The sequence below is a fragment of the Galeopterus variegatus genome, unplaced genomic scaffold, assembly GCF_000696425.1.
Source record: "Galeopterus variegatus unplaced genomic scaffold, G_variegatus-3.0.2 Scaffold4226, whole genome shotgun sequence".
Lineage (NCBI taxonomy): Eukaryota > Metazoa > Chordata > Mammalia > Dermoptera > Cynocephalidae > Galeopterus > Galeopterus variegatus.
The window spans coordinates 87438-106302 of NW_007730337.1; the positions used below are offsets into that span (position 1 = coordinate 87438).

General features: G+C 34.9%; 1 protein-coding gene across 1 annotated transcript in view; it reads right to left on the minus strand.

Annotated features, from left to right (window-relative positions):
* The window catches only part of LOC103602621 (propionyl-CoA carboxylase alpha chain, mitochondrial), a gene marked incomplete at its 3' end in the record, with an annotated part of 175253 nt that overhangs the window by 77715 nt on the left and 78673 nt on the right, over nucleotides 1-18865 (minus strand). Inside the window, exons 6-7 of the mRNA XM_008587041.1 lie at nucleotides 6937-7015; nucleotides 503-605 (exon numbers count right to left, since the gene is read on the minus strand). Coding sequence (XP_008585263.1) covers nucleotides 503-605; nucleotides 6937-7015 — 182 coding nt within the window. The remainder of the gene's footprint in view (nucleotides 1-502; nucleotides 606-6936; nucleotides 7016-18865) is intronic.

Here is an 18865-nt window from a genome sequence, read left to right on the forward strand (position 1 = left end):
TTTGAAGTTCTTACAAGAAGAAAATGGAGGGGACACACCTGGGGGGGGGGGGGGGGGGGAAGATATAACAACCACAATTTTTTTTGAAGTTTTTACAAGAAGAAAATGGAGGGGACACACCTGGGTGGGAGGGGGGAGAGGAAGGAGGGAGGGAGGTTTCGGTGATGGGATACAATTATCAACTACATTGTATATTGACAAAATAAAAATAATAATAAAAAAAAGGGGGGGGACTGGATGATTCTGCAAGTGGCACATATTAAGCCTCATCTGACATCTGGGGACAGCTTCTTTTCAGAGGTAGGTTCTTGTATCATTCCCATCCCAACCAATACCTTAGCACTTTGACCATAAGTATACCAGATTCCTGAAGCAGGTGATTAATTTATTTTGTATGTATTTAAACATACCAAAACAATTCAAATTCCTCTAAGTAGAAGAAAGGCTGTGTTTCCAATAGGATCAACTGATACTGTTTTAAAGTCATTTAAGATGTACAAACCTGGATTTCTATATGACGAGGGTTATCAATAAATTTTTCTATTAGTAGTCTATCATCACCAAAACTAGAAGCAGCTTCTTGAGATGAAAATCTAAAACCATCCCTGTAAGTAAAAAAGGAAAACAGTAAGACTAAAAGAACAAATATGGTCCTCATTATAAAGAAAACAAAATCAATTAAATATTTGTTTTGGCTTACTTCTGAATAAAGCAGAAAAAAAAATCACTCAATGTACAAATAACTAAATTAACTTTCATTGAATTGCAACTCTTCCACTTACTAGCTCCATGACCTTGGGTGAATCATTTAACTTACGTGATCCTACATTTTCTATCAGAACAGGAATACTGATGCTTATTTCACCAACTGTTAAATATGAGATTTTAATCAACCATACAGAGCATATAAAATTTATTCTACTTCTTCAACCCTAATATACCTTAACTCCACTAATAAAAATATAAAAATGCATATCCACTTGATTCATAAGTCAGAAGATGCAAACAAAAATGTATAAGGCCTAGCCAAATGCACAACTAGAGCAGAACTACAGCAAATATACACATCGAGACTGAACATACTAGAAGGATTCTCGAGAGCATTTCCTGATGTTTTAAATACACACCTTGAAATGCACTGGTCTCCCACACACCCACATAGGTCATTACAATTTTTTCCTCTTTAAAAGTGTCCAAAATTAATAATAAGAAGGCAAAAGTATAATTTTTGGAAATAAAAATATGAATTTAATTATTGCTTTATATATTTTACTCCCAAACTATAATAATTTAAATCATTATTATTAAAACATGCTTACTAAATTCATAATAAAATGGACTCATTTGCTATACATTAAAAACTCAAACTTGCTTACTTAAAACTAATTGAGTAAACTATTTTCCATTCATGGATATGTTCAGAACACAAAACTTAATTTCTTTTACATCTAATAAATTGTTTCTTAATCTTCATATTAAATACTTGTATTTAACATTCAACATTAAAACCAAATTCTTCTAATCCTTTCATCTGCAAACAGTCCATCTGGCAATATTTGAAACAAATATCTGATATGTTTGCTTTTGTGCTTAAAACATATAACATTGCAGGTAAACGCTAACTAGAAGACAAATTTCAAAATATTGCAAAAATCTCCTGTTTCTCAGAGTTCTGAGAAAAAAGGTACTAGGTTTTCTTAGTCTTCCTTTATATCTTTGATTTAGGGGAATGGAGTTTAGATCTCAGGAGAACGCAAATTTCAAAAAAAAAACAGAAGCACAATAAACCATTGTTTTTAATATTACATAACCAACTTTTTGTGTGTGTGTGTGTGTGACCTGTAAGGGGATCGCAACCCTTGGCGTGGCGTCGTCCACACCGCGCTCAGCCAGTGAGCGCACTGGCCTTCCCTATATAGGATCTGAACCCGCGGCCTCGGCGCTCCCAGTGCCGCTGTGCTCCCAGCGCCGCACTCTCCCGAGTGAGCCACAGGAGTGAGCCACAGGGTCGGCCCTAACCAACTTTTTATTACATGGGATGTAATAATACACAAAGAAAAAGCATAGCACTTTACAGTTTGTCTCTGCTGTAATGATTGACAGCTTTCAGTTTGCATTTAAACCAAGAACACCAAAAGTAAAAGTTCAGTCACCAAAACAGAATAAGTATTAAGTTTGAAAGCACCACCAACATATTTTGGAACTTATGGAAAACTGTTATTAAAACCATCATTTGTTACATTCAGTTGTGCGCTCATTCAATTCAATATTTACTGATCACCCAACATAGCTCAGGTGCTGGGAATACAAAAATAAAACAGAAATTACCCTCATAGTGTCTAAAGTCTTAGTGGGGGTATTCAAAAATGTAGAGATGATCAATTTTCGTTTCATGCCACAATTTATAATTAAAAAAAAAAAAACTGGATAGGGAAAAGAAAGCCAGAGATTATTATCAAAATATCTAAGTCTACTTTCAACAACCTTCATGATTCTCACCCCAATTTATTATATAGCAATAACAAACATTACTCTTTTTAAAATCTTTCAGATATTCTAAAGATTCTAAGACAAGTAACAGATGCTACTTCCCCCAAAATGCTTAGAAAAGATGTTCCAAGAGGGAGAGATCCCCTAGATAAAAGAATAAAGCAATCGATGGCTACTGAATTATCCTTTGCATTCAAAAAATGCTAAATTTTTCGTGGATTATGTAAAAAAAAAAATTCTTCCTCAAGGAGGGAGAGAGGAAAGGAAGGAAGAAGTGAATGAGTTGTGGCATGATATTAATCATTGATGACTCTAGAAAACAAACACCTGGGTGTTCACTGGACTGTTGTCTCAATTTTTCTGCAGTTTAGATTTTTCCAAAGGAACAAGGGATATACAGCAACTTTTTAAAGGAGGAGCATGTATAGTATCATTAAATCAAATAGTGTCACACCTCTGTTAATCTCAACAAGGTTTCAGAGATGGCTTATTTATCGACTTGAAGAGAGTAATATTTTAGGCAGAAAATTATTTGTTTGTATTTTATTATGTATAATTTATTAACTATATGAGCATATTTTGAATCAATGTGCCATTTATCTGCCAAGAAAGGGTTAAATTACTTACCAAAGGGTGCTCAATATATGAATAAATATGGTAAATATTCTGAAAATACTAAGCTCTAAAGTAAAATCCATAGATCAACAGCAGCACAGCAAATCTTGCTGCCAAGAAACTGTAAAGAGTCATCCTCACCGTAAAAGAACATATTACTATCAGTGGCCCTGGAGAAATGACTGGTAAGAAATCTGATTTACTTTTCCTAAGAAAAGTAATGAAAAATAAGTATTAGGTTTTCAGTGAAATTGCTATGTAAGTACCACACAAAAGAAAAAAACAATAAGAAAAATATTAAAGTTCATAAAATATACAGCTCTTACAAAACCATTAAGTGGTGTTCAATATCTTTATGACACCATTCTTTCATAAGAAGAGGCTATAGCAGATTGTCTTTTCCAAAGATGGCCACAACGATATTTCCCATTCCATGTGTTCTTCCAAGAATCTTGCCACATCCTCATGAAGAAGTGGAGTCTCATTGCCCTCTCTGAATTTGAGCAGAAACTTGTGCTCAGTGGTAATCAACAAAAGATGGTGGAGGGACACCTGTGTGACTACTGAGACTGGGTCATAAAAAGTGATACAGCTTCCATTATATCTAAAACAATTGGCCTTGGAACCCTGAGCCACCATGTAAGAAGTCCAAAGCCATTATACTATGAAGTCCAAGCCACCCTATCAGGTCCATGGGCTCATAGGGGATACAAAGTGAGCACAAGTGATAGCCTCCCACCTGAATTTGGACAGACGAAAGTCAAACAGGATGGATTATGAGGTCAAAATGGGAATAAGCATGCCTCTTCCCCTTATGCTTGCTTATGCTTGCTTCCACCCACACACAGGACAAGCCGGCCTAACTTCAAACACTTCACATAGTTAATCAATGCTCCTCCATCAGAAGGTACCAAGCCAGAAAGAGTTCCAGAGAGAGGTTAAGAACCTGACCAATTAATTACTTTTCAATTCTGAAGAAAAAAGCACTCAAACTTTAACCTCTCAGCATTTCCCAAGAAATTTTTAAGTAAAGCAGAGCTGTAGTATGTGCAATTAATTCACACAAATTTAACACTAAGACCAAGAGAATAAGAGCACAAAACAGCATAACCTAGAGTCTGCATATCATCCTCGAGTACTCTCACACTCTATATCCCATCACTCAGCAAGTCCTGTTGCCTCTACTTTCGGAATTAAGCAAGTCCTGTTGCCTCTACCCTGTCATATTGGTGAAAGCCACCATCACCATTTTCCTTGTTCCCAACAGCCTCCCAACTAGTTTCCCTGACTCCAGAGACCATGACTCTGCCCCCCTTCAGTCTACTACCAACATGGCAACCAGAGTGACCCTTTTCAAACCTAAGTCATAAAATCTTGATATCTGGTTAATCTGGATACTACACATACAGAAGTTAACTACGGTCTTCTCTCTACTTTTTGTATGTTGGGAAGTTTTTATAATTAAAACAGGATAAATAATGTTTGAAATCTGCTGAAGTTCCATGATTGACTTCTCTACTCACAACCTTCCGGTAGCTCCCCATCTCACTAAGAATGGCCTACGAGAGCCTATATAACCCACCCCATCTCACCTAAATCCCCTCTGACCCATCTCCTTCTACTCTTCCCTCCCTCCATCACCGGGATACCTTGCTGTTGCTGGACCACTCTGGATGATCCTGGATCAGGGCGCCCCTGTGCTTGCTGTCCCCTTGCCTGGATCCTCACCCCCTGTACTCTTTCCTCCTCGCTCCAGAGCTGCCCTCCTCAGTGAAAACAACCCTGGCAATCCTGTTTTGAATGGGAATTCCCTCCAACACTCCTCAGGTCTCCTCCCTCTACTTTGCTCACACTACATTGCACCTTCCACAATGGCATTTACTTAGATTTTGTTCAATGTCTCTTCCTAACAGAACTGAGTCTCCCAACTGTATCTATGCCATGGATCCCTTCAGCAGAATGATGCAGCCTATGAACCTCTTGTCAAAATAAGGCTTAGAGTGTTTAAAAATGCATAGGATTGCACAGAAAACAAATTATGTTGAAATACAGGTATCGAAATATTTTTAAAAAACAAATTTTAGACATAACACACTTGGTTCTTTATTAAATAATAAGCTCTAATAATGGGTCTAATAATCACTGTAACTTAAAGATATCTGCAACAACTGTAGCATAAGAAAATATATGTGATTTTCAAATGGTGAAAAGTTCCACAGATACTACTACTAAGTTTCTTGCTACCTTGGAGAAAACAATGAATTCCAGGTAGAGGCCAGTAAAAGAAATATATGTTTTTCTTTGTCCACATTCATGAGCCTCCCCTCAATTTTATGGGCTCACGAATTTAAAAAGTTAAGAATTCCTGATCTAGCATATAAAATGCATGGTTGAATGGATAATTTTGTCTGTTTTTATTCATTGCAATATCCCTGAAACCTAACTAGAACAATGCCTATCACAAACTAGGCTCTCAATAAATATTGCCAATCCATGCAATGAGTTTATTCTTACTGGGTAAGCATAAAATGGGAGAAGAGAATCTGCTATTACCACCGTCAATAGTATCTGGTAACAGTGCCACTCTGAGGGTGAGGCTGGTGTCTAAAGACCATCACACCACAAGCCTAGTGCTCTCCCTGATGCTTGACCAAACAACAGTGTTCTGAGCCAGTATTATTGTACAGTTAAAACTATCTGTGCAAGCCTCCAACGTGGTGTCTCCCTGTAAGGTTTTAAAGGAGACCACACTGCCTCTAGAAGAATTTCACCTTGCCTGCTCACTTTACAACCCGATTTCTGAGTAAGGTTTGGATTCCACTGTACTGGATGGCTTTCACACTAACTAATCCAGGTTTCTGTCCCTAAGAGATTTAAGAGGGAAGGGACTAGAGAAGGACAAAAGGAAAGGGGAGGGAAGCAAAGGGGCAGGGGAGGAAAAAGAGAAATGAATCAAGGTGAAGTGAAGGGAAAGAAGAGAAGAGAAAAGGAAGAAGAATTAACCACATGGAAGACCAGATTACTTCTGGGTGGAATAAGGGCAGGAGATGCAACAGTAACAATAAAATAATTCAGTGATTTTTCATCTCCCCTCCCACCTCCAAAAAGTGATATAAATCTCTCCTACTGCCAAACCTGAAAAGAAAGAATATAAATCTGAATAGAGTCCCTTAACGCCTGCTCGTACTAGGCAGTTCTTTGAACAATTCTTTTCTAATCACTACAATGTCATCAATGCATTGGATTTTTTAGAATTTTGTTGTAAAAGTTACTTTTTATTTCTGAAACTAGTAATAAGTATTCTAAATTTACAAGAGTACAGTGTATATAAAAGACATACAGTAATTTCAAACAGACGGAAAAAGAATATTTCACGCTATAAAATTATTAAAGTAATTCACTACTTTTATGGACTAGCAAGTACATACTGAGATAATACATAAACTCTCAATAAAATTATGACTGCTCTTAAATATAGTTGGTTCAAATATTTAGACTACATTCAGAATTATACAGCTAAATGTTAGTAATTTCTGCCTAGAAAATAGAATCACAACTACAATTTTTAAAAATACACTGTAAGAATAAAAAGAAAATCCTTTGTTAATGCTTAAGACAGTAAAAACTTTTCCATAATAAGATAATCATCTTCAAAATATAAATAAAGAAGTTTTCTGCATAACTTTCAATTTTTTTCCCATACAAGAGAGTAAAAATTAGATGGTTATTATAATTATTCCATTATGCTTCTAGTATCTGTTTACCTGTCAGTTTAATAAAACTCTGGTAACTGCAATTTTCATCAAAAGTATATTTTGGACAGCCTCTCACCTGGTCTCTTCATTATCCCAAGCGATGCGCATGCCTTTCCCACCACCACCTGCTGAGGCCTTGATCATGACAGGGTAGCCTAACAGCAGGGAAGAATTAGACAGAAGTTCAGACTTTGATCATTTGGATGTATGAACATGACAACTGACCACATGTTCAATAACGCAGAAGACAATAACTAATTTATTTAAAAGTTCCTTTCTTTAGAGTCAGGAAAATAACACCAGTGTAATGATCTTATTATATATTTTAAAAATGAGAGTGTGACCATTTTAAAAGAAAAAATTGCTAGTGGTATCAATAAACATAACATTTTCCCCAGTAATGAAATAAAAGCTAAGAAAACATAAATAAGTTGACAGTGAATTCCAAAAACGTAAGTATAGTATTAATTAACCAAAGATATATAAAGCAACTTATACAGCACCACAAAACACACACACATAAACACAGGCACGCATGTGTATGATTCCCCAAAACTGCTGTTTGCAGACATAACAAATTAAAATCCCTTTTTTCAAAAATAGTGATTTTCAGGTACTTGAGATATTTTTATCTGAAAAATCACAGGGAACCCTTACAACTTTTATCAGCAAGACTGGCATAATGGCAGTGGGAAAAATCAAACATGGTTTCTATATTTTGGGCTGCAGCAGAAGATCCAGGGCTCACTGACAATGGAGAAGCTGTTGCACTATTCCATATATTCAACAGGGTATTATGAAAATACAAAGTAAGGTCTAAAATAAAGGGCATTTCCAGCTGAAGTTTATAAGAGAAAAATGAAACCATAAAATTGTCATTAGTTACAAGATTGACTATTCAAATTAGTTATTGTAAAGCAAAATTTTGACTCCAAGAGTCATATATAACAATCTATCAAGAAAAGGTATAAAATCTCCTTCCTTAGAGGTTTTCTGAAAACAAGGTGGAGATACTCATAAGCCTGAGACCATTTCTTTATGATGTTTTCTGAAGGTCAGTGAGCCCTTAGCAGACCCTTCCAAGACTATGATGCTCAACTAGCACTAAACTGTAGCTATAGTATCCTTAGAAAAACAGGGTGGAGAAGGCCAAATGTCACAGACCTTTTGACCCCTAAACCGCAAAACATCACTCTTAACTTCAACTTAGTTAAAACAACACTCACTTCCTAAATATTTCATAATTATCTCAATTTTTAAAATTTTATGTATGCTTTGTTTATGTGGGGATAGCATTTTAAAAACAATGCTAAGTACAGTGAGAAGAACATACTGTTCTTACATTGGGAGCCTTATAATCCAAGAAAAGAGAGGAAAAGGATCCAAACAATTCTATCACTGGGGATTCAAAAAAAGAAAAGGATCATAGGAAGACAGATAGAAAAGGTAATAAGCAAAGTATATTATAGAAAGGGTCATTTTAATGAAGCTATGGAGGATAAGCAGGATTTGAACATTTCAGGCAGGAATAGTGGAAACAAAACAGAGGTAGGAAGCATGGGACAAGTTTAAGAAATGACTAAAACAATTCAGTTGAAGTATGAAATGTCTGTAGGATGGTGGAGAAAAAGAGAACCAAAAACACAGACTGGGGGCAAAGTACAGAAGGTTTTGCATGCTTTGATTCTTGATCCTTGTGAGATGATGCATGATTTTTGATCCTGCATGAGAGTGGTAAGAATGGCAATTGCCTTCTTCAATGCGGCAGTCCACAATGAATGTCACATAAAGGAATTAGACTGAAATCAGTAAAGAAGAATTAGCCTGTTTTTGAGGAGTGAAGAAACACTACCCAAAAATTCAAAACTGGCATGCCTGCAGAAATCCCATTTATAACAACTTAAGGTCTTTTTAACACAAATGCATCCATAACCCCCTGAATAACATGTTATCAATTCACTATCAAAAACTATTTATCCACGAAACAGGAAACCACAAGAGGTGTGATATCCAAACCCATACCTCTACCATATTCAGTTCCTTCTAAGGATTAGGAAATTTGCAGTTTTTCTGATTCTAGTACTAATTTTATTTTAGTCATTTACTACAGACCCCAGACTATTCACTGATTCATGAGTTTCAAAATAACACAGGAAAATTGTCCTTGCTCACAAGGAACTAGCTGGGGAAACAAAACACACAAAATAATTTGTCAACAAGAAATTACTATATGTTCAGAAAATGCGAGAAGTCATTAGAAAATAAGGCAATATATAATAAGGCAAGATGGTCTCCCAAAAAAAGGCAATGCAGCATTAGACCTGTGAATACATGTAAACCAGAAAGGCAAGATTCCCTGATAAAACGCTAACAAGCTAAATAGAAAAAGGCTGAGAGGGAAGGAGGGAGAAACTGGCAGAAGTTAGTGACACTGACTCATACTTTAATCTTTGAGCTATATTATGAACTAATATAAAGATAAGGTTTTACTCTCTGTACAATGGAAAAACACAATCTAGACATCTGAAGAGTAAGGAAAAGAATATTCCACGTAGACGATGTTACATAATATCAAACAGCCCAGTCCCCCTCATCCCTACTTTCTTCTTGTGTCTCTGCCACTCTAGTTAAGGTAAGTCATAGGGTGCCAGGAAATGAAAGAAGGACAAAAGATTCAGTCAAAAATTGGCATTCCTAGGAAAACCAGAAATGATTGACAAGTTGATGGTTACTGCTCCTCTCACCTAATCTGGACATGAAATTTCCACTAATGTTCTTTCACATTTTACTCTCTCCTGGAGCACTTACTCCTGTGTTTGGCTTTTGTTTATAATGCACTTATTTAGTTTTATGTTCTTCAGTTGACATATGTTTGACACAGAACAACATTATCATAATAAAACAAATTCTACAAGGCTTTTAAAAGGCAGCTTTTTCCCTGGTATTAAGAGATTATTTCTTTAATAAAAAACACATTCAGGTCCTAGTGCTCTTCCCACGTTTTTCCTCACCTTTCTGATCTCACTGGATGCCTACAGTTACCACCTTACCTCACCCCAGACCCAGGGGGACATGCAACCCGACCACCAACACTCCAACCCCAACATGGAGGAGTTCTCCATTCCTCAGCTCCCTTCTGCACAATTACAGAAACTGATGCTTCCAAAAAGAAATCTACAAAATAGGAAAAAATGCTTAAGGAAATACAGAAACTTAGGTTACCAAAGCACTAAAAGATTTCTTCCTACTTTTCCGCCCTCAACTTTAAAAGGCAGGTTTAGCTGCAGGACAAGACATCCTCTCTGGTTTCCTTGCCTCCCAACAATCAGCGTGTCTTACTTTCCACCACAAAGCAAAAAATGAACTACTCTACCTTTGTGACTCTACCACCAAATTTTCATTCATCAGCTCGAAAATGTTTACTGAATATATGCTATGTGCCAAACACTGACCTGGCTCTGGGGGATACAAAAACAAACAATTCATAAAGTTCTCTCCTCTCATGGAGCCTACTATGTTGTAGAAAAAATATACAAATATACATGCACCTAAATAGACATGCACATATTTTATATATATATATAAAGTAAGATAATGATAAGTGCTGCAGTAAAAACAGAGGAATGTAACTGAAAGAGATTAGGGTTACTTTTCTTTGAAAAGTCTTCTCTGAAAAAAATCAATATTTAAGTTGAAATCTAAATGACAAGAAAGAGCCAGCCCTCTGTAAATCATCATGAGGGAGTTATATTCCTGACAGAAGGAACAGGCTGGAAAGTGTTATACAGGAGAGGCAAATGACTTAATATAGTATCTTTTTTAAGATCACTTTGGCTGTTATGCAAAGAATGAATTGTAAAAGAGCAAAGGTGGAAAGAGGGAGACTGATTAGAAAGCCTTTGCAGTGGTCTAGGTGACAGACAGATAGCTGTGGCTCAGACTTGGCAAGTAGCAATAGAGAGAGAGAAAGACAAAGACTTGAAGTTTGTTTAAGAGTTAGAGTCGGCGATAGTTTGGATGTGGAAGATAAAGGAATGAAAGAAGACTCTAGGAGCTTTCCCATTTAGCTACACATTCTAAGTCATAAAGAACTATCTTTTTTGACCAACTGATATAGCACCATGTTTACGTACACAAGACACAATAAATAACCTCACTCTTCAAGCAAAATCTACCACACACGTGGCAGCATAACCTGGTAATTTAAAAGCTAACAAAATGACATCTTAACGACACAACAGTAATAAGTCATATAAAAAAAAAGTATGTAGTTTTCTACCTAAGGTTTCTTGAATTAAAATTTCATAGAATAAAATAACTAATAGAGAAAGAAAAGTAAAAAGAAGGGAAAAGTGAAATATTTCTCAGGAAATGTCCTATTCCTAACTTGGTGGTGTTAATCAGAAACCTCTCATGGATCAAAAAGAAGGTGTGATGGGGGGAAGGGAGGTTTGCTTCTTTTAAAAACAGTTGGGAAACACCTATAACTAATTGTACTTTTATTTCCTAAAAGAAAGGTTCAAAGTAAAAAGAAAATGGAAGATATTACAGGGAGTAGGACAGTCCTCTAGATGGATAGAACAGGCCCTGATAACTGGTAATGGAATCTCAGAAGAGAAAATAAAAGACCCAGGGAAAAAAAGATCAGAGACAGACTGGAAGGAGGTCCCCAGATGAAAGCTGCACATTAGAATCGCAGGGCAACGGGTATCAAGGATTGCATTTGTCATATTCCTTTACGTTCCTTTAATGTAAAGTAGTTCATTTGCCTCCTTGTTTTTTGTGGGTTTTTTGGGGGAGGGAGTGCTGACTTGTTTTTGGTTGGGGTTTTTTTTTTGGTCAGGGGGCACAGGTCATTCAGGATAGCAATATATTTTTTAAGAAACCAGGGTGGTTGTTTTACTAAATATTCCTCAACTTGAATATATGTGCTTAGGTACTCATTAGATTTGGGATAAAACAAAAATTTTATATACTAGATAGCTGATGTATCATCATTCTAGCATCACATCAGAAAGCAAAAAAAAAAAACGTCCATTTGTCCTATTACTGATAAAGTTAGGCTTGATTACTTGCCCAAGTTAGTGTCCATTAAATTTCCACATGGAAAATATGACATTTTATCATTGTAATTAGCAAATAATCTGTAGATTGACACTTTGAAACTCTGAATATCCTATATCCATACAATATTTTACCCACTGGTAATAATGAACATTCATGACTCTAATCAATTTTTACATTATTCACTACAGAATGAGTTTTTTTAAAAGATCTTTGTAGTCATTGTTGTTTCTCCAGTGACTGAAACAGTGCCTAGAGAATAATATGGAAACTAATAGTTACTAAGTAAATGTATTAATTAATAATCTGAGTAGCTGTAAGTCATTTAATTTTACTGCTGTGATATATTGCACCTTATGAACATTCCGCATCATTATGCATTCTACTATAAATGGCCATTCAGATTGTATCCAGTTCCACTTATACCTACAATGTCCTCATGAATATTTTTGTACTTGTAACCTTGAACCCTGTATAAGAGGTTCCTTAAATACATGTCTAGGAGTACAATCTTATAAATTCTTTACTTAAAAAAATCAAATCTATTCACTTTTCTTTATCTCCACGGTCACAATACTTATACAGACTACCATCATCTCTTGACAGGACTCCTGTAATGGCATCCTAACAGAACTCCTCCCTACTACTACAGTTGTCCCCATCCAAGTCATACAGTGGTCAATAAAATCTTCTCAAGACATATATAAGATCACATCTCTCTCCTGCCCAGAACACTAATGAGTTTGCATTGTACTAAAAAAAGTACATATATAATGAAATACAAATTATGAACCCAAGGATAGGCAGTGTGGAAGGTAGACAGAGATGGCCTAATATATACTAGTTTAAGCAGAATACCAGAAAGGGCTACGCTAGATTTGCCCTAAGAAAAATTATTAATCTGAACATCAATTAATTTACTTGCCAAACAAAATAATAAAGGTAACGAATCCAAACATATAATACAACATTCACAATGCCTAGAATCCAATAAAAAATTAAGAGATATGTGAAGAGACAAAATGTGATCCATATCAGGAGAAAATAGCTGACAGAAACAAACCCAGAAATGACCTTAAAATTGCTGTTAGAAATACTATTAAGTATTACAGCTATTACAAATATGGGAAAGGATTTAAAGGGGGAAAAATTCACATGATAAACAAACAGAAAATATTAAAAAATTTTAAAAAAGAATTACTAGGTATAAAAATAAAAACACTGAAAGGAAAACGTCCAACAATGTATAAAAAGAATTGTATATGATGACCACATGGGATTTATTCCAGGTATGCAATGCTGATTCAACATTCAAAAATCAATTAATATAATTTAATCCATCACACCAACAGGCATAAGAAGAAAAATCATATGATCATATCTATATATGCATAAAAAGCATCTGACAAAATTCAACACTCATTGAGTTCGGCAAACTAGGAATAAAGGGAAACTTCTTGCACTTGATAAAGAGTATCTACTTAATGGTGAGAAACTGGATGCCTCCCCTCTAAGATGAGGGAAAAGGCAAGGATGTCCACTCTTCATACTCCTATTCAACATCCTACTGCAGGTTCTAATTTATGCAGTATGCCAAGAAAAGGAAATAAAGGATAAACAGACTGGGAAGGAAGAAATAAAACTGTCTTTGTTAGCAGATAACATGATTGTCTATAAAGGAAATCCAAAAGAATCAGCAACATCAAAATTTTTGGAATAAGCAAGGTTGCAGGATATAAGGTTAATATACAAAAGTTTATCGCATTCCTATATACCAGCAATGAACAATTATAATTTGAAATTAAAAACATAGTATCATTTACATCAGTACCAAAACAAATGAAATAGGCATCAATCTAAAAAAAAATGTATAGTCTATGAGGAAAACTACAAAATTCTGATGAAAAAAGTCAATGAAGACCTAAACAGAGAGATATTTCACATTCATAGATAGGAAGATTCCATATTGTTAATATATCAATTTTCTCCAACTTGATCTATAGATTCAACACAATCCAAATCAAAATCCCAGCAAGTTATTTTGTGGATATCAACGAACTTATTCTAAAGTTTATATGGAAAAGCAAAACAGAACAGCCAACACAATACTGAAGGAAAAGAACAAATTCAAAAGACTAACAGTTTCAAATTTCAAGACTTACTATAAAGCTATGATAATCAAGATAGCATGGTATTGATGAAAGACTAGACAAACTAATCAATGGAACAAAATAGAGAGCCCAAAAATATATCCACATAAATATAGTCAACTGAACTTTGACAGAGAAGCAAAGGCAATTCAATGTAGATAGTCTTTCCAACAAATGGTGCTAGAACAACTGGATATTCATATGTAAAAAAAATGAATCTAGGGGCTGGCCAGTTAGCTCAATTGGTTAGAGCAGTCATCAGCTCAGTTGATTAGTGTGTGGTGCTGATAACATCAAGGTCAAGGATTCATATCCCTGTACCAGCCAGCTGCCAAAAAAAAAAAGAATCTGGACATAGTCCTCATATCTTTCACAAAATTTAATTGAAAATGGAACTTAGACCTAAATATACAATGCGAAACTATAAAATTTCTAGGAGAGAAATAGAAGAAAATCTGGGTGACCCTGGTTTGGTGATGAGTTTTTATATAAAAAGCACAATCCATGAAAAACAATTGAAAAATTGAACTTTCTCACTTCTGCTCTGTAAAAGACACTCTTAAAAGAATGAAAACACATCATAGACTGGGAGAAAATATTGAAACAAATACCCGGTAAAGAACTTGTATCCAAAATATACAGAGCTCTTAAAATTCAACAATTAGAAAACAAACAATGTAATTGAAAAATGGGCAAAAGATTTGAATAGACACCTCGATAAATAAGATACACAGATGGCAAACAAGAACATAAAAAGATTCTCAACATCGTATATCATCAGGGAATTGCAAATTAAAACAAAATACTACTACCTATTAGAATGGCTAAAATCCAAAACACTGACAACACATATTGTTGGCAAGGATGTAAAACACCTGAAGGAATGTCTGTCTCCCAGTTGAAATTTCTACAGCAAACACTGAAAGAATAGAAATAGAGTGGAAAATTTCCATCACAGTTTACAAGGTGGGAGAGGAAAATGGAATAAGAAAGACAGATTTTTTTTAATTATCATAAAATAAAGCCAAGAAAGAAGAAATTGAAACAAATAATGGAACAAGCAAAAATAAAAAGTAGGTAATATAAATAAATCAAAATATAGTAATAAATGCAATCATTGTAAGCAGATAAGTATCTTGAGTTAAAAGACAGGTACTGCCACTCTGAATAGAAAAAAGACTAAAATCCAGTCCATATACTTATAAGAGATAGCCCTAAAATAACAGTTCAATGGCAGATGGAAAAGATGGCAAAAGATACAAGGGTAAGACCAAAATAAGCTTATGTAAGCATATTAATGTCACATAAAATCAGACTTGGAGGCAAAATAAAATATGTCATGACATTTTAATAAAAAATAAAATTAGCCAAGAAGAGACATGTTACACTATAATACACCTAATATCTTAACAGAGGCAAAACCTGACAAACAAGGAAAAATTGGGAAATCCACTTTTTCAAAAATGGATAGATCAAACATCCAAAAACATCACTAGAAAATTTGAATATCCTAATAAGTAGGCTTGACCTACTGAATCATCTATAAAACATGGCATACCATAATTTGAGAATATACATTCTTTTCAGGCACACATGGACTATGGATTTAGAGTGACTTACTCCTTGACCTAAAGTAATTTTCATAAAATCTAAAAGATTCTAAACGAAAAAGATCATATTCACTGACCACAAAGCAATTAAGATAGAAATAAATAATAAAACAAAATACTGAATTTTTTCACTTATTTAAAAACACTTGGCTAAATAATCAGTCAAAAATATGAAAATACTTCAAAATGAATAATCATAAAAAATATATATCAAAATTATAAAATGGGTTCTCTGTCCAGATCCCCAGTTCAGAACATTCCACAACTGCTGGAAGTATTGGCAACCGACAGATGACTTGTCCTCTTCTTTGTGCTTTAGGTCTTGCACCTTCTTAGGAGCAGCCCACACCCATTAGTTAGCTGATGCAGGTGTATAAAGGCTCAATCTCCTTGCCCCAATTTGGGACGACGAAGAAAGACCAACCAATACTCAGAGATCTCTGCAGGACTAGCTGAGGTCTCTGTTAAGACAAAATTTCAAGCCAGTTCAGTTTCTCCCTCTGTCCAGTTTCCTTTACTACTCCACAGGTGTGGGTGCCAAGAGTATTTGCCCAATAAACTCCCAGAGTCTGCATCTCAGGGATCCCAAGCTGTGATAGAGAAGTACATCTGAAATGTGATGTAGGCAAAACATGACACTAACTTAATATTAAACAAGGAGAGCAGCAGCAGTATAAATGGAGAGAAGTGGATGAATTCAAAAAATATTGAGGAGATGATGACGATGATCTGCAAATTCCAAAACCACATAATGAGATACAATAGTAAAAACTGAATCATGGAGAAAGCCTTATCACTGATCATCCAAACTGAGACCTCTCTACTTCCTGCCTCTGTGATTTGTGACACAGCAGATGGTAGAAACTCCATCAGCTTAGGTCTCCGAATAATGTCAGCTTAGGAAAAAAATAACCCCACAACCTGACCGATGGGAAGTGAACACGTAAGTAAAGAGAAAGTAAATCTTTGCTGTTAAAAGTCACAGGGGAGGTGCAATAAAAATGTGGTACACTCAATCTCTGACAAAGACAACTGTATAAACTCAAATAAAAATTAGCACATTATTAGAATTTTCCAAGGAATCTAATTCAAAATCTATTAGGAAATTTGTCTCCCACACCCCACGTAGATATGTTGAAAAGTTCCTACTGTAGATACAAACGAGATCATTTAGATTCAAGCAAATTGGGGAAATGAATTCTATTATCAGTGCATTATTCATTTTGTGTTTATTTGATCATAATTTCCTACTGATTTTATTATTGCCTTTTAATTACAAGTTAGTTATATTTAGCTTAGTTTCATCATTATCAATTTGGTTTCAGTGTACCATTTGGGTTGGCACACGTCAAACTGAGGTGATACACATTTGCATAAATAGGATTTGGGGTCTATAATTATCCAGTTAATTAGTAAACATATATGCATTGCAGTCCAACTATGAATTATCTACATCTCTATTACCACTGCACATAATATAATATATATACAACCCCTAGAAATTGTACTTACAGGAAGTGCGAAGTGGGCACAAAATACTTTACCTTTCCTCAGTTGGTCATATACACACATACATACATAAACAACTTTATAAATATATTTAGTTTAAATAAGAATGAACGAATACTGTACACATAAAGATATAATCAAGATGTGTTGTAGGCTATAATAAACTAATACATAACACTATTGGTTCGGCTGAGAGAAGCAACTATACTTTTTGGAAAACTGATTTTGTCTATTTCCCTCTACTCAAGCAAATAAAAAATACTAGAGTGATAACTCCACTCCGGAGATCAGAAATTAGTGCACTTCAGTGTACAGATGAGAGCAGAAGGCATTCCCAGACAGGAAATTTCCAAACAAAAACCAATGTTTTTTCACATTACAGTGTGTTTCCACATTACTGCCTGTACATTATACACAGCCTTTTGTAACAGAGTAATAGAAAGAGGAAAAAGAAAAGGTAGGCAAGAATGAACAATGAAACAAGAGAAAGAAGATGAAGGACTGAGAGAAACAAAAAGAGAGGGAGAGCGAGCAAACACAGTAAAGAGAACCTGCACAATTATGCATAAACCCAAATGTGTATGTTGGAATAATAAAAGAAAATATAAGCACCCAACTGATGGTGGGAAAGAAAGAAGAAAAAGGCCACAGAACACATGTTCCCATCTCCAAGGGAATATCATTCTAACCTCAAATGACCACATTACTTCAACAATAAGAAAATAGCAAAATAAACATCTCATTCTTTAATGGATTTCAAAAAGAATATTTTAACACCACTTACTTATTAAATCTCCTTAGATATTAAACATATCTTCTACTGAAGACCAAATTGGCAAATAAATTAACAGGATGTAAAATTATGAATAAGGTATAAGTGCAATATTTTTTCAAAGGTTTCTTCAATATAACCTTAACCACAGAGTCATATACAACATGTGAAAAATTTTCTAAGCAGCATAAAACAAATAGAGGAAATCAAAGATTTTGGGCTTACCCAAGTATTTTTAACCCTCTTAAGTCTGAACAATTTATTCTTCTAGGTAAACAATATGAGCAACTATTTTTTAATGTTATACCATGACAAAAAGAAGATGGGAATAATAGGCAAAGGAAAATAGCCAGGGCAGAGAAGAAAGAACTACTGTAGACCCTATATGCTAACCAGACACAGAGGCAGACACAGAAGACTAATATAAAGAAGAGGCAAAGGAGAGAGCCTAACGTTCAAAGAACATAAGCTGTTATTTATGGGCATTGGTTAGCGTACAGGCAATAAAGTTCAGTAAAGGACACATGCATTTTTAATCTTAGATTCCTAGAAACTTCCACTGGTCCAGCCTAATGAACACAGGAATAACCTACAAGAATTGATGAGTAGTAGTCATTAACAAGCACATACTGAATTTACCTGAATAATTCTAGATCATTTTGTTTCAATTACCTACTTGCTGACAGTTTATCATGTTTTGCTTAATATTCCTGTTTTTCCTCAGGTATCTCCATTACAAAAATGGTGATTAAGGGAAAAAAGTAAGTGTTTCTCAACCAAAGGAAAAATAAACAAATGGGATTATATCAAACTAAAGAGCTTCTGCACAGCAAAAGAAAAAATTAACAGAGTTAAAAGACAACCAACAGAATGGGAGAAAATATTTGCAAAATATACATC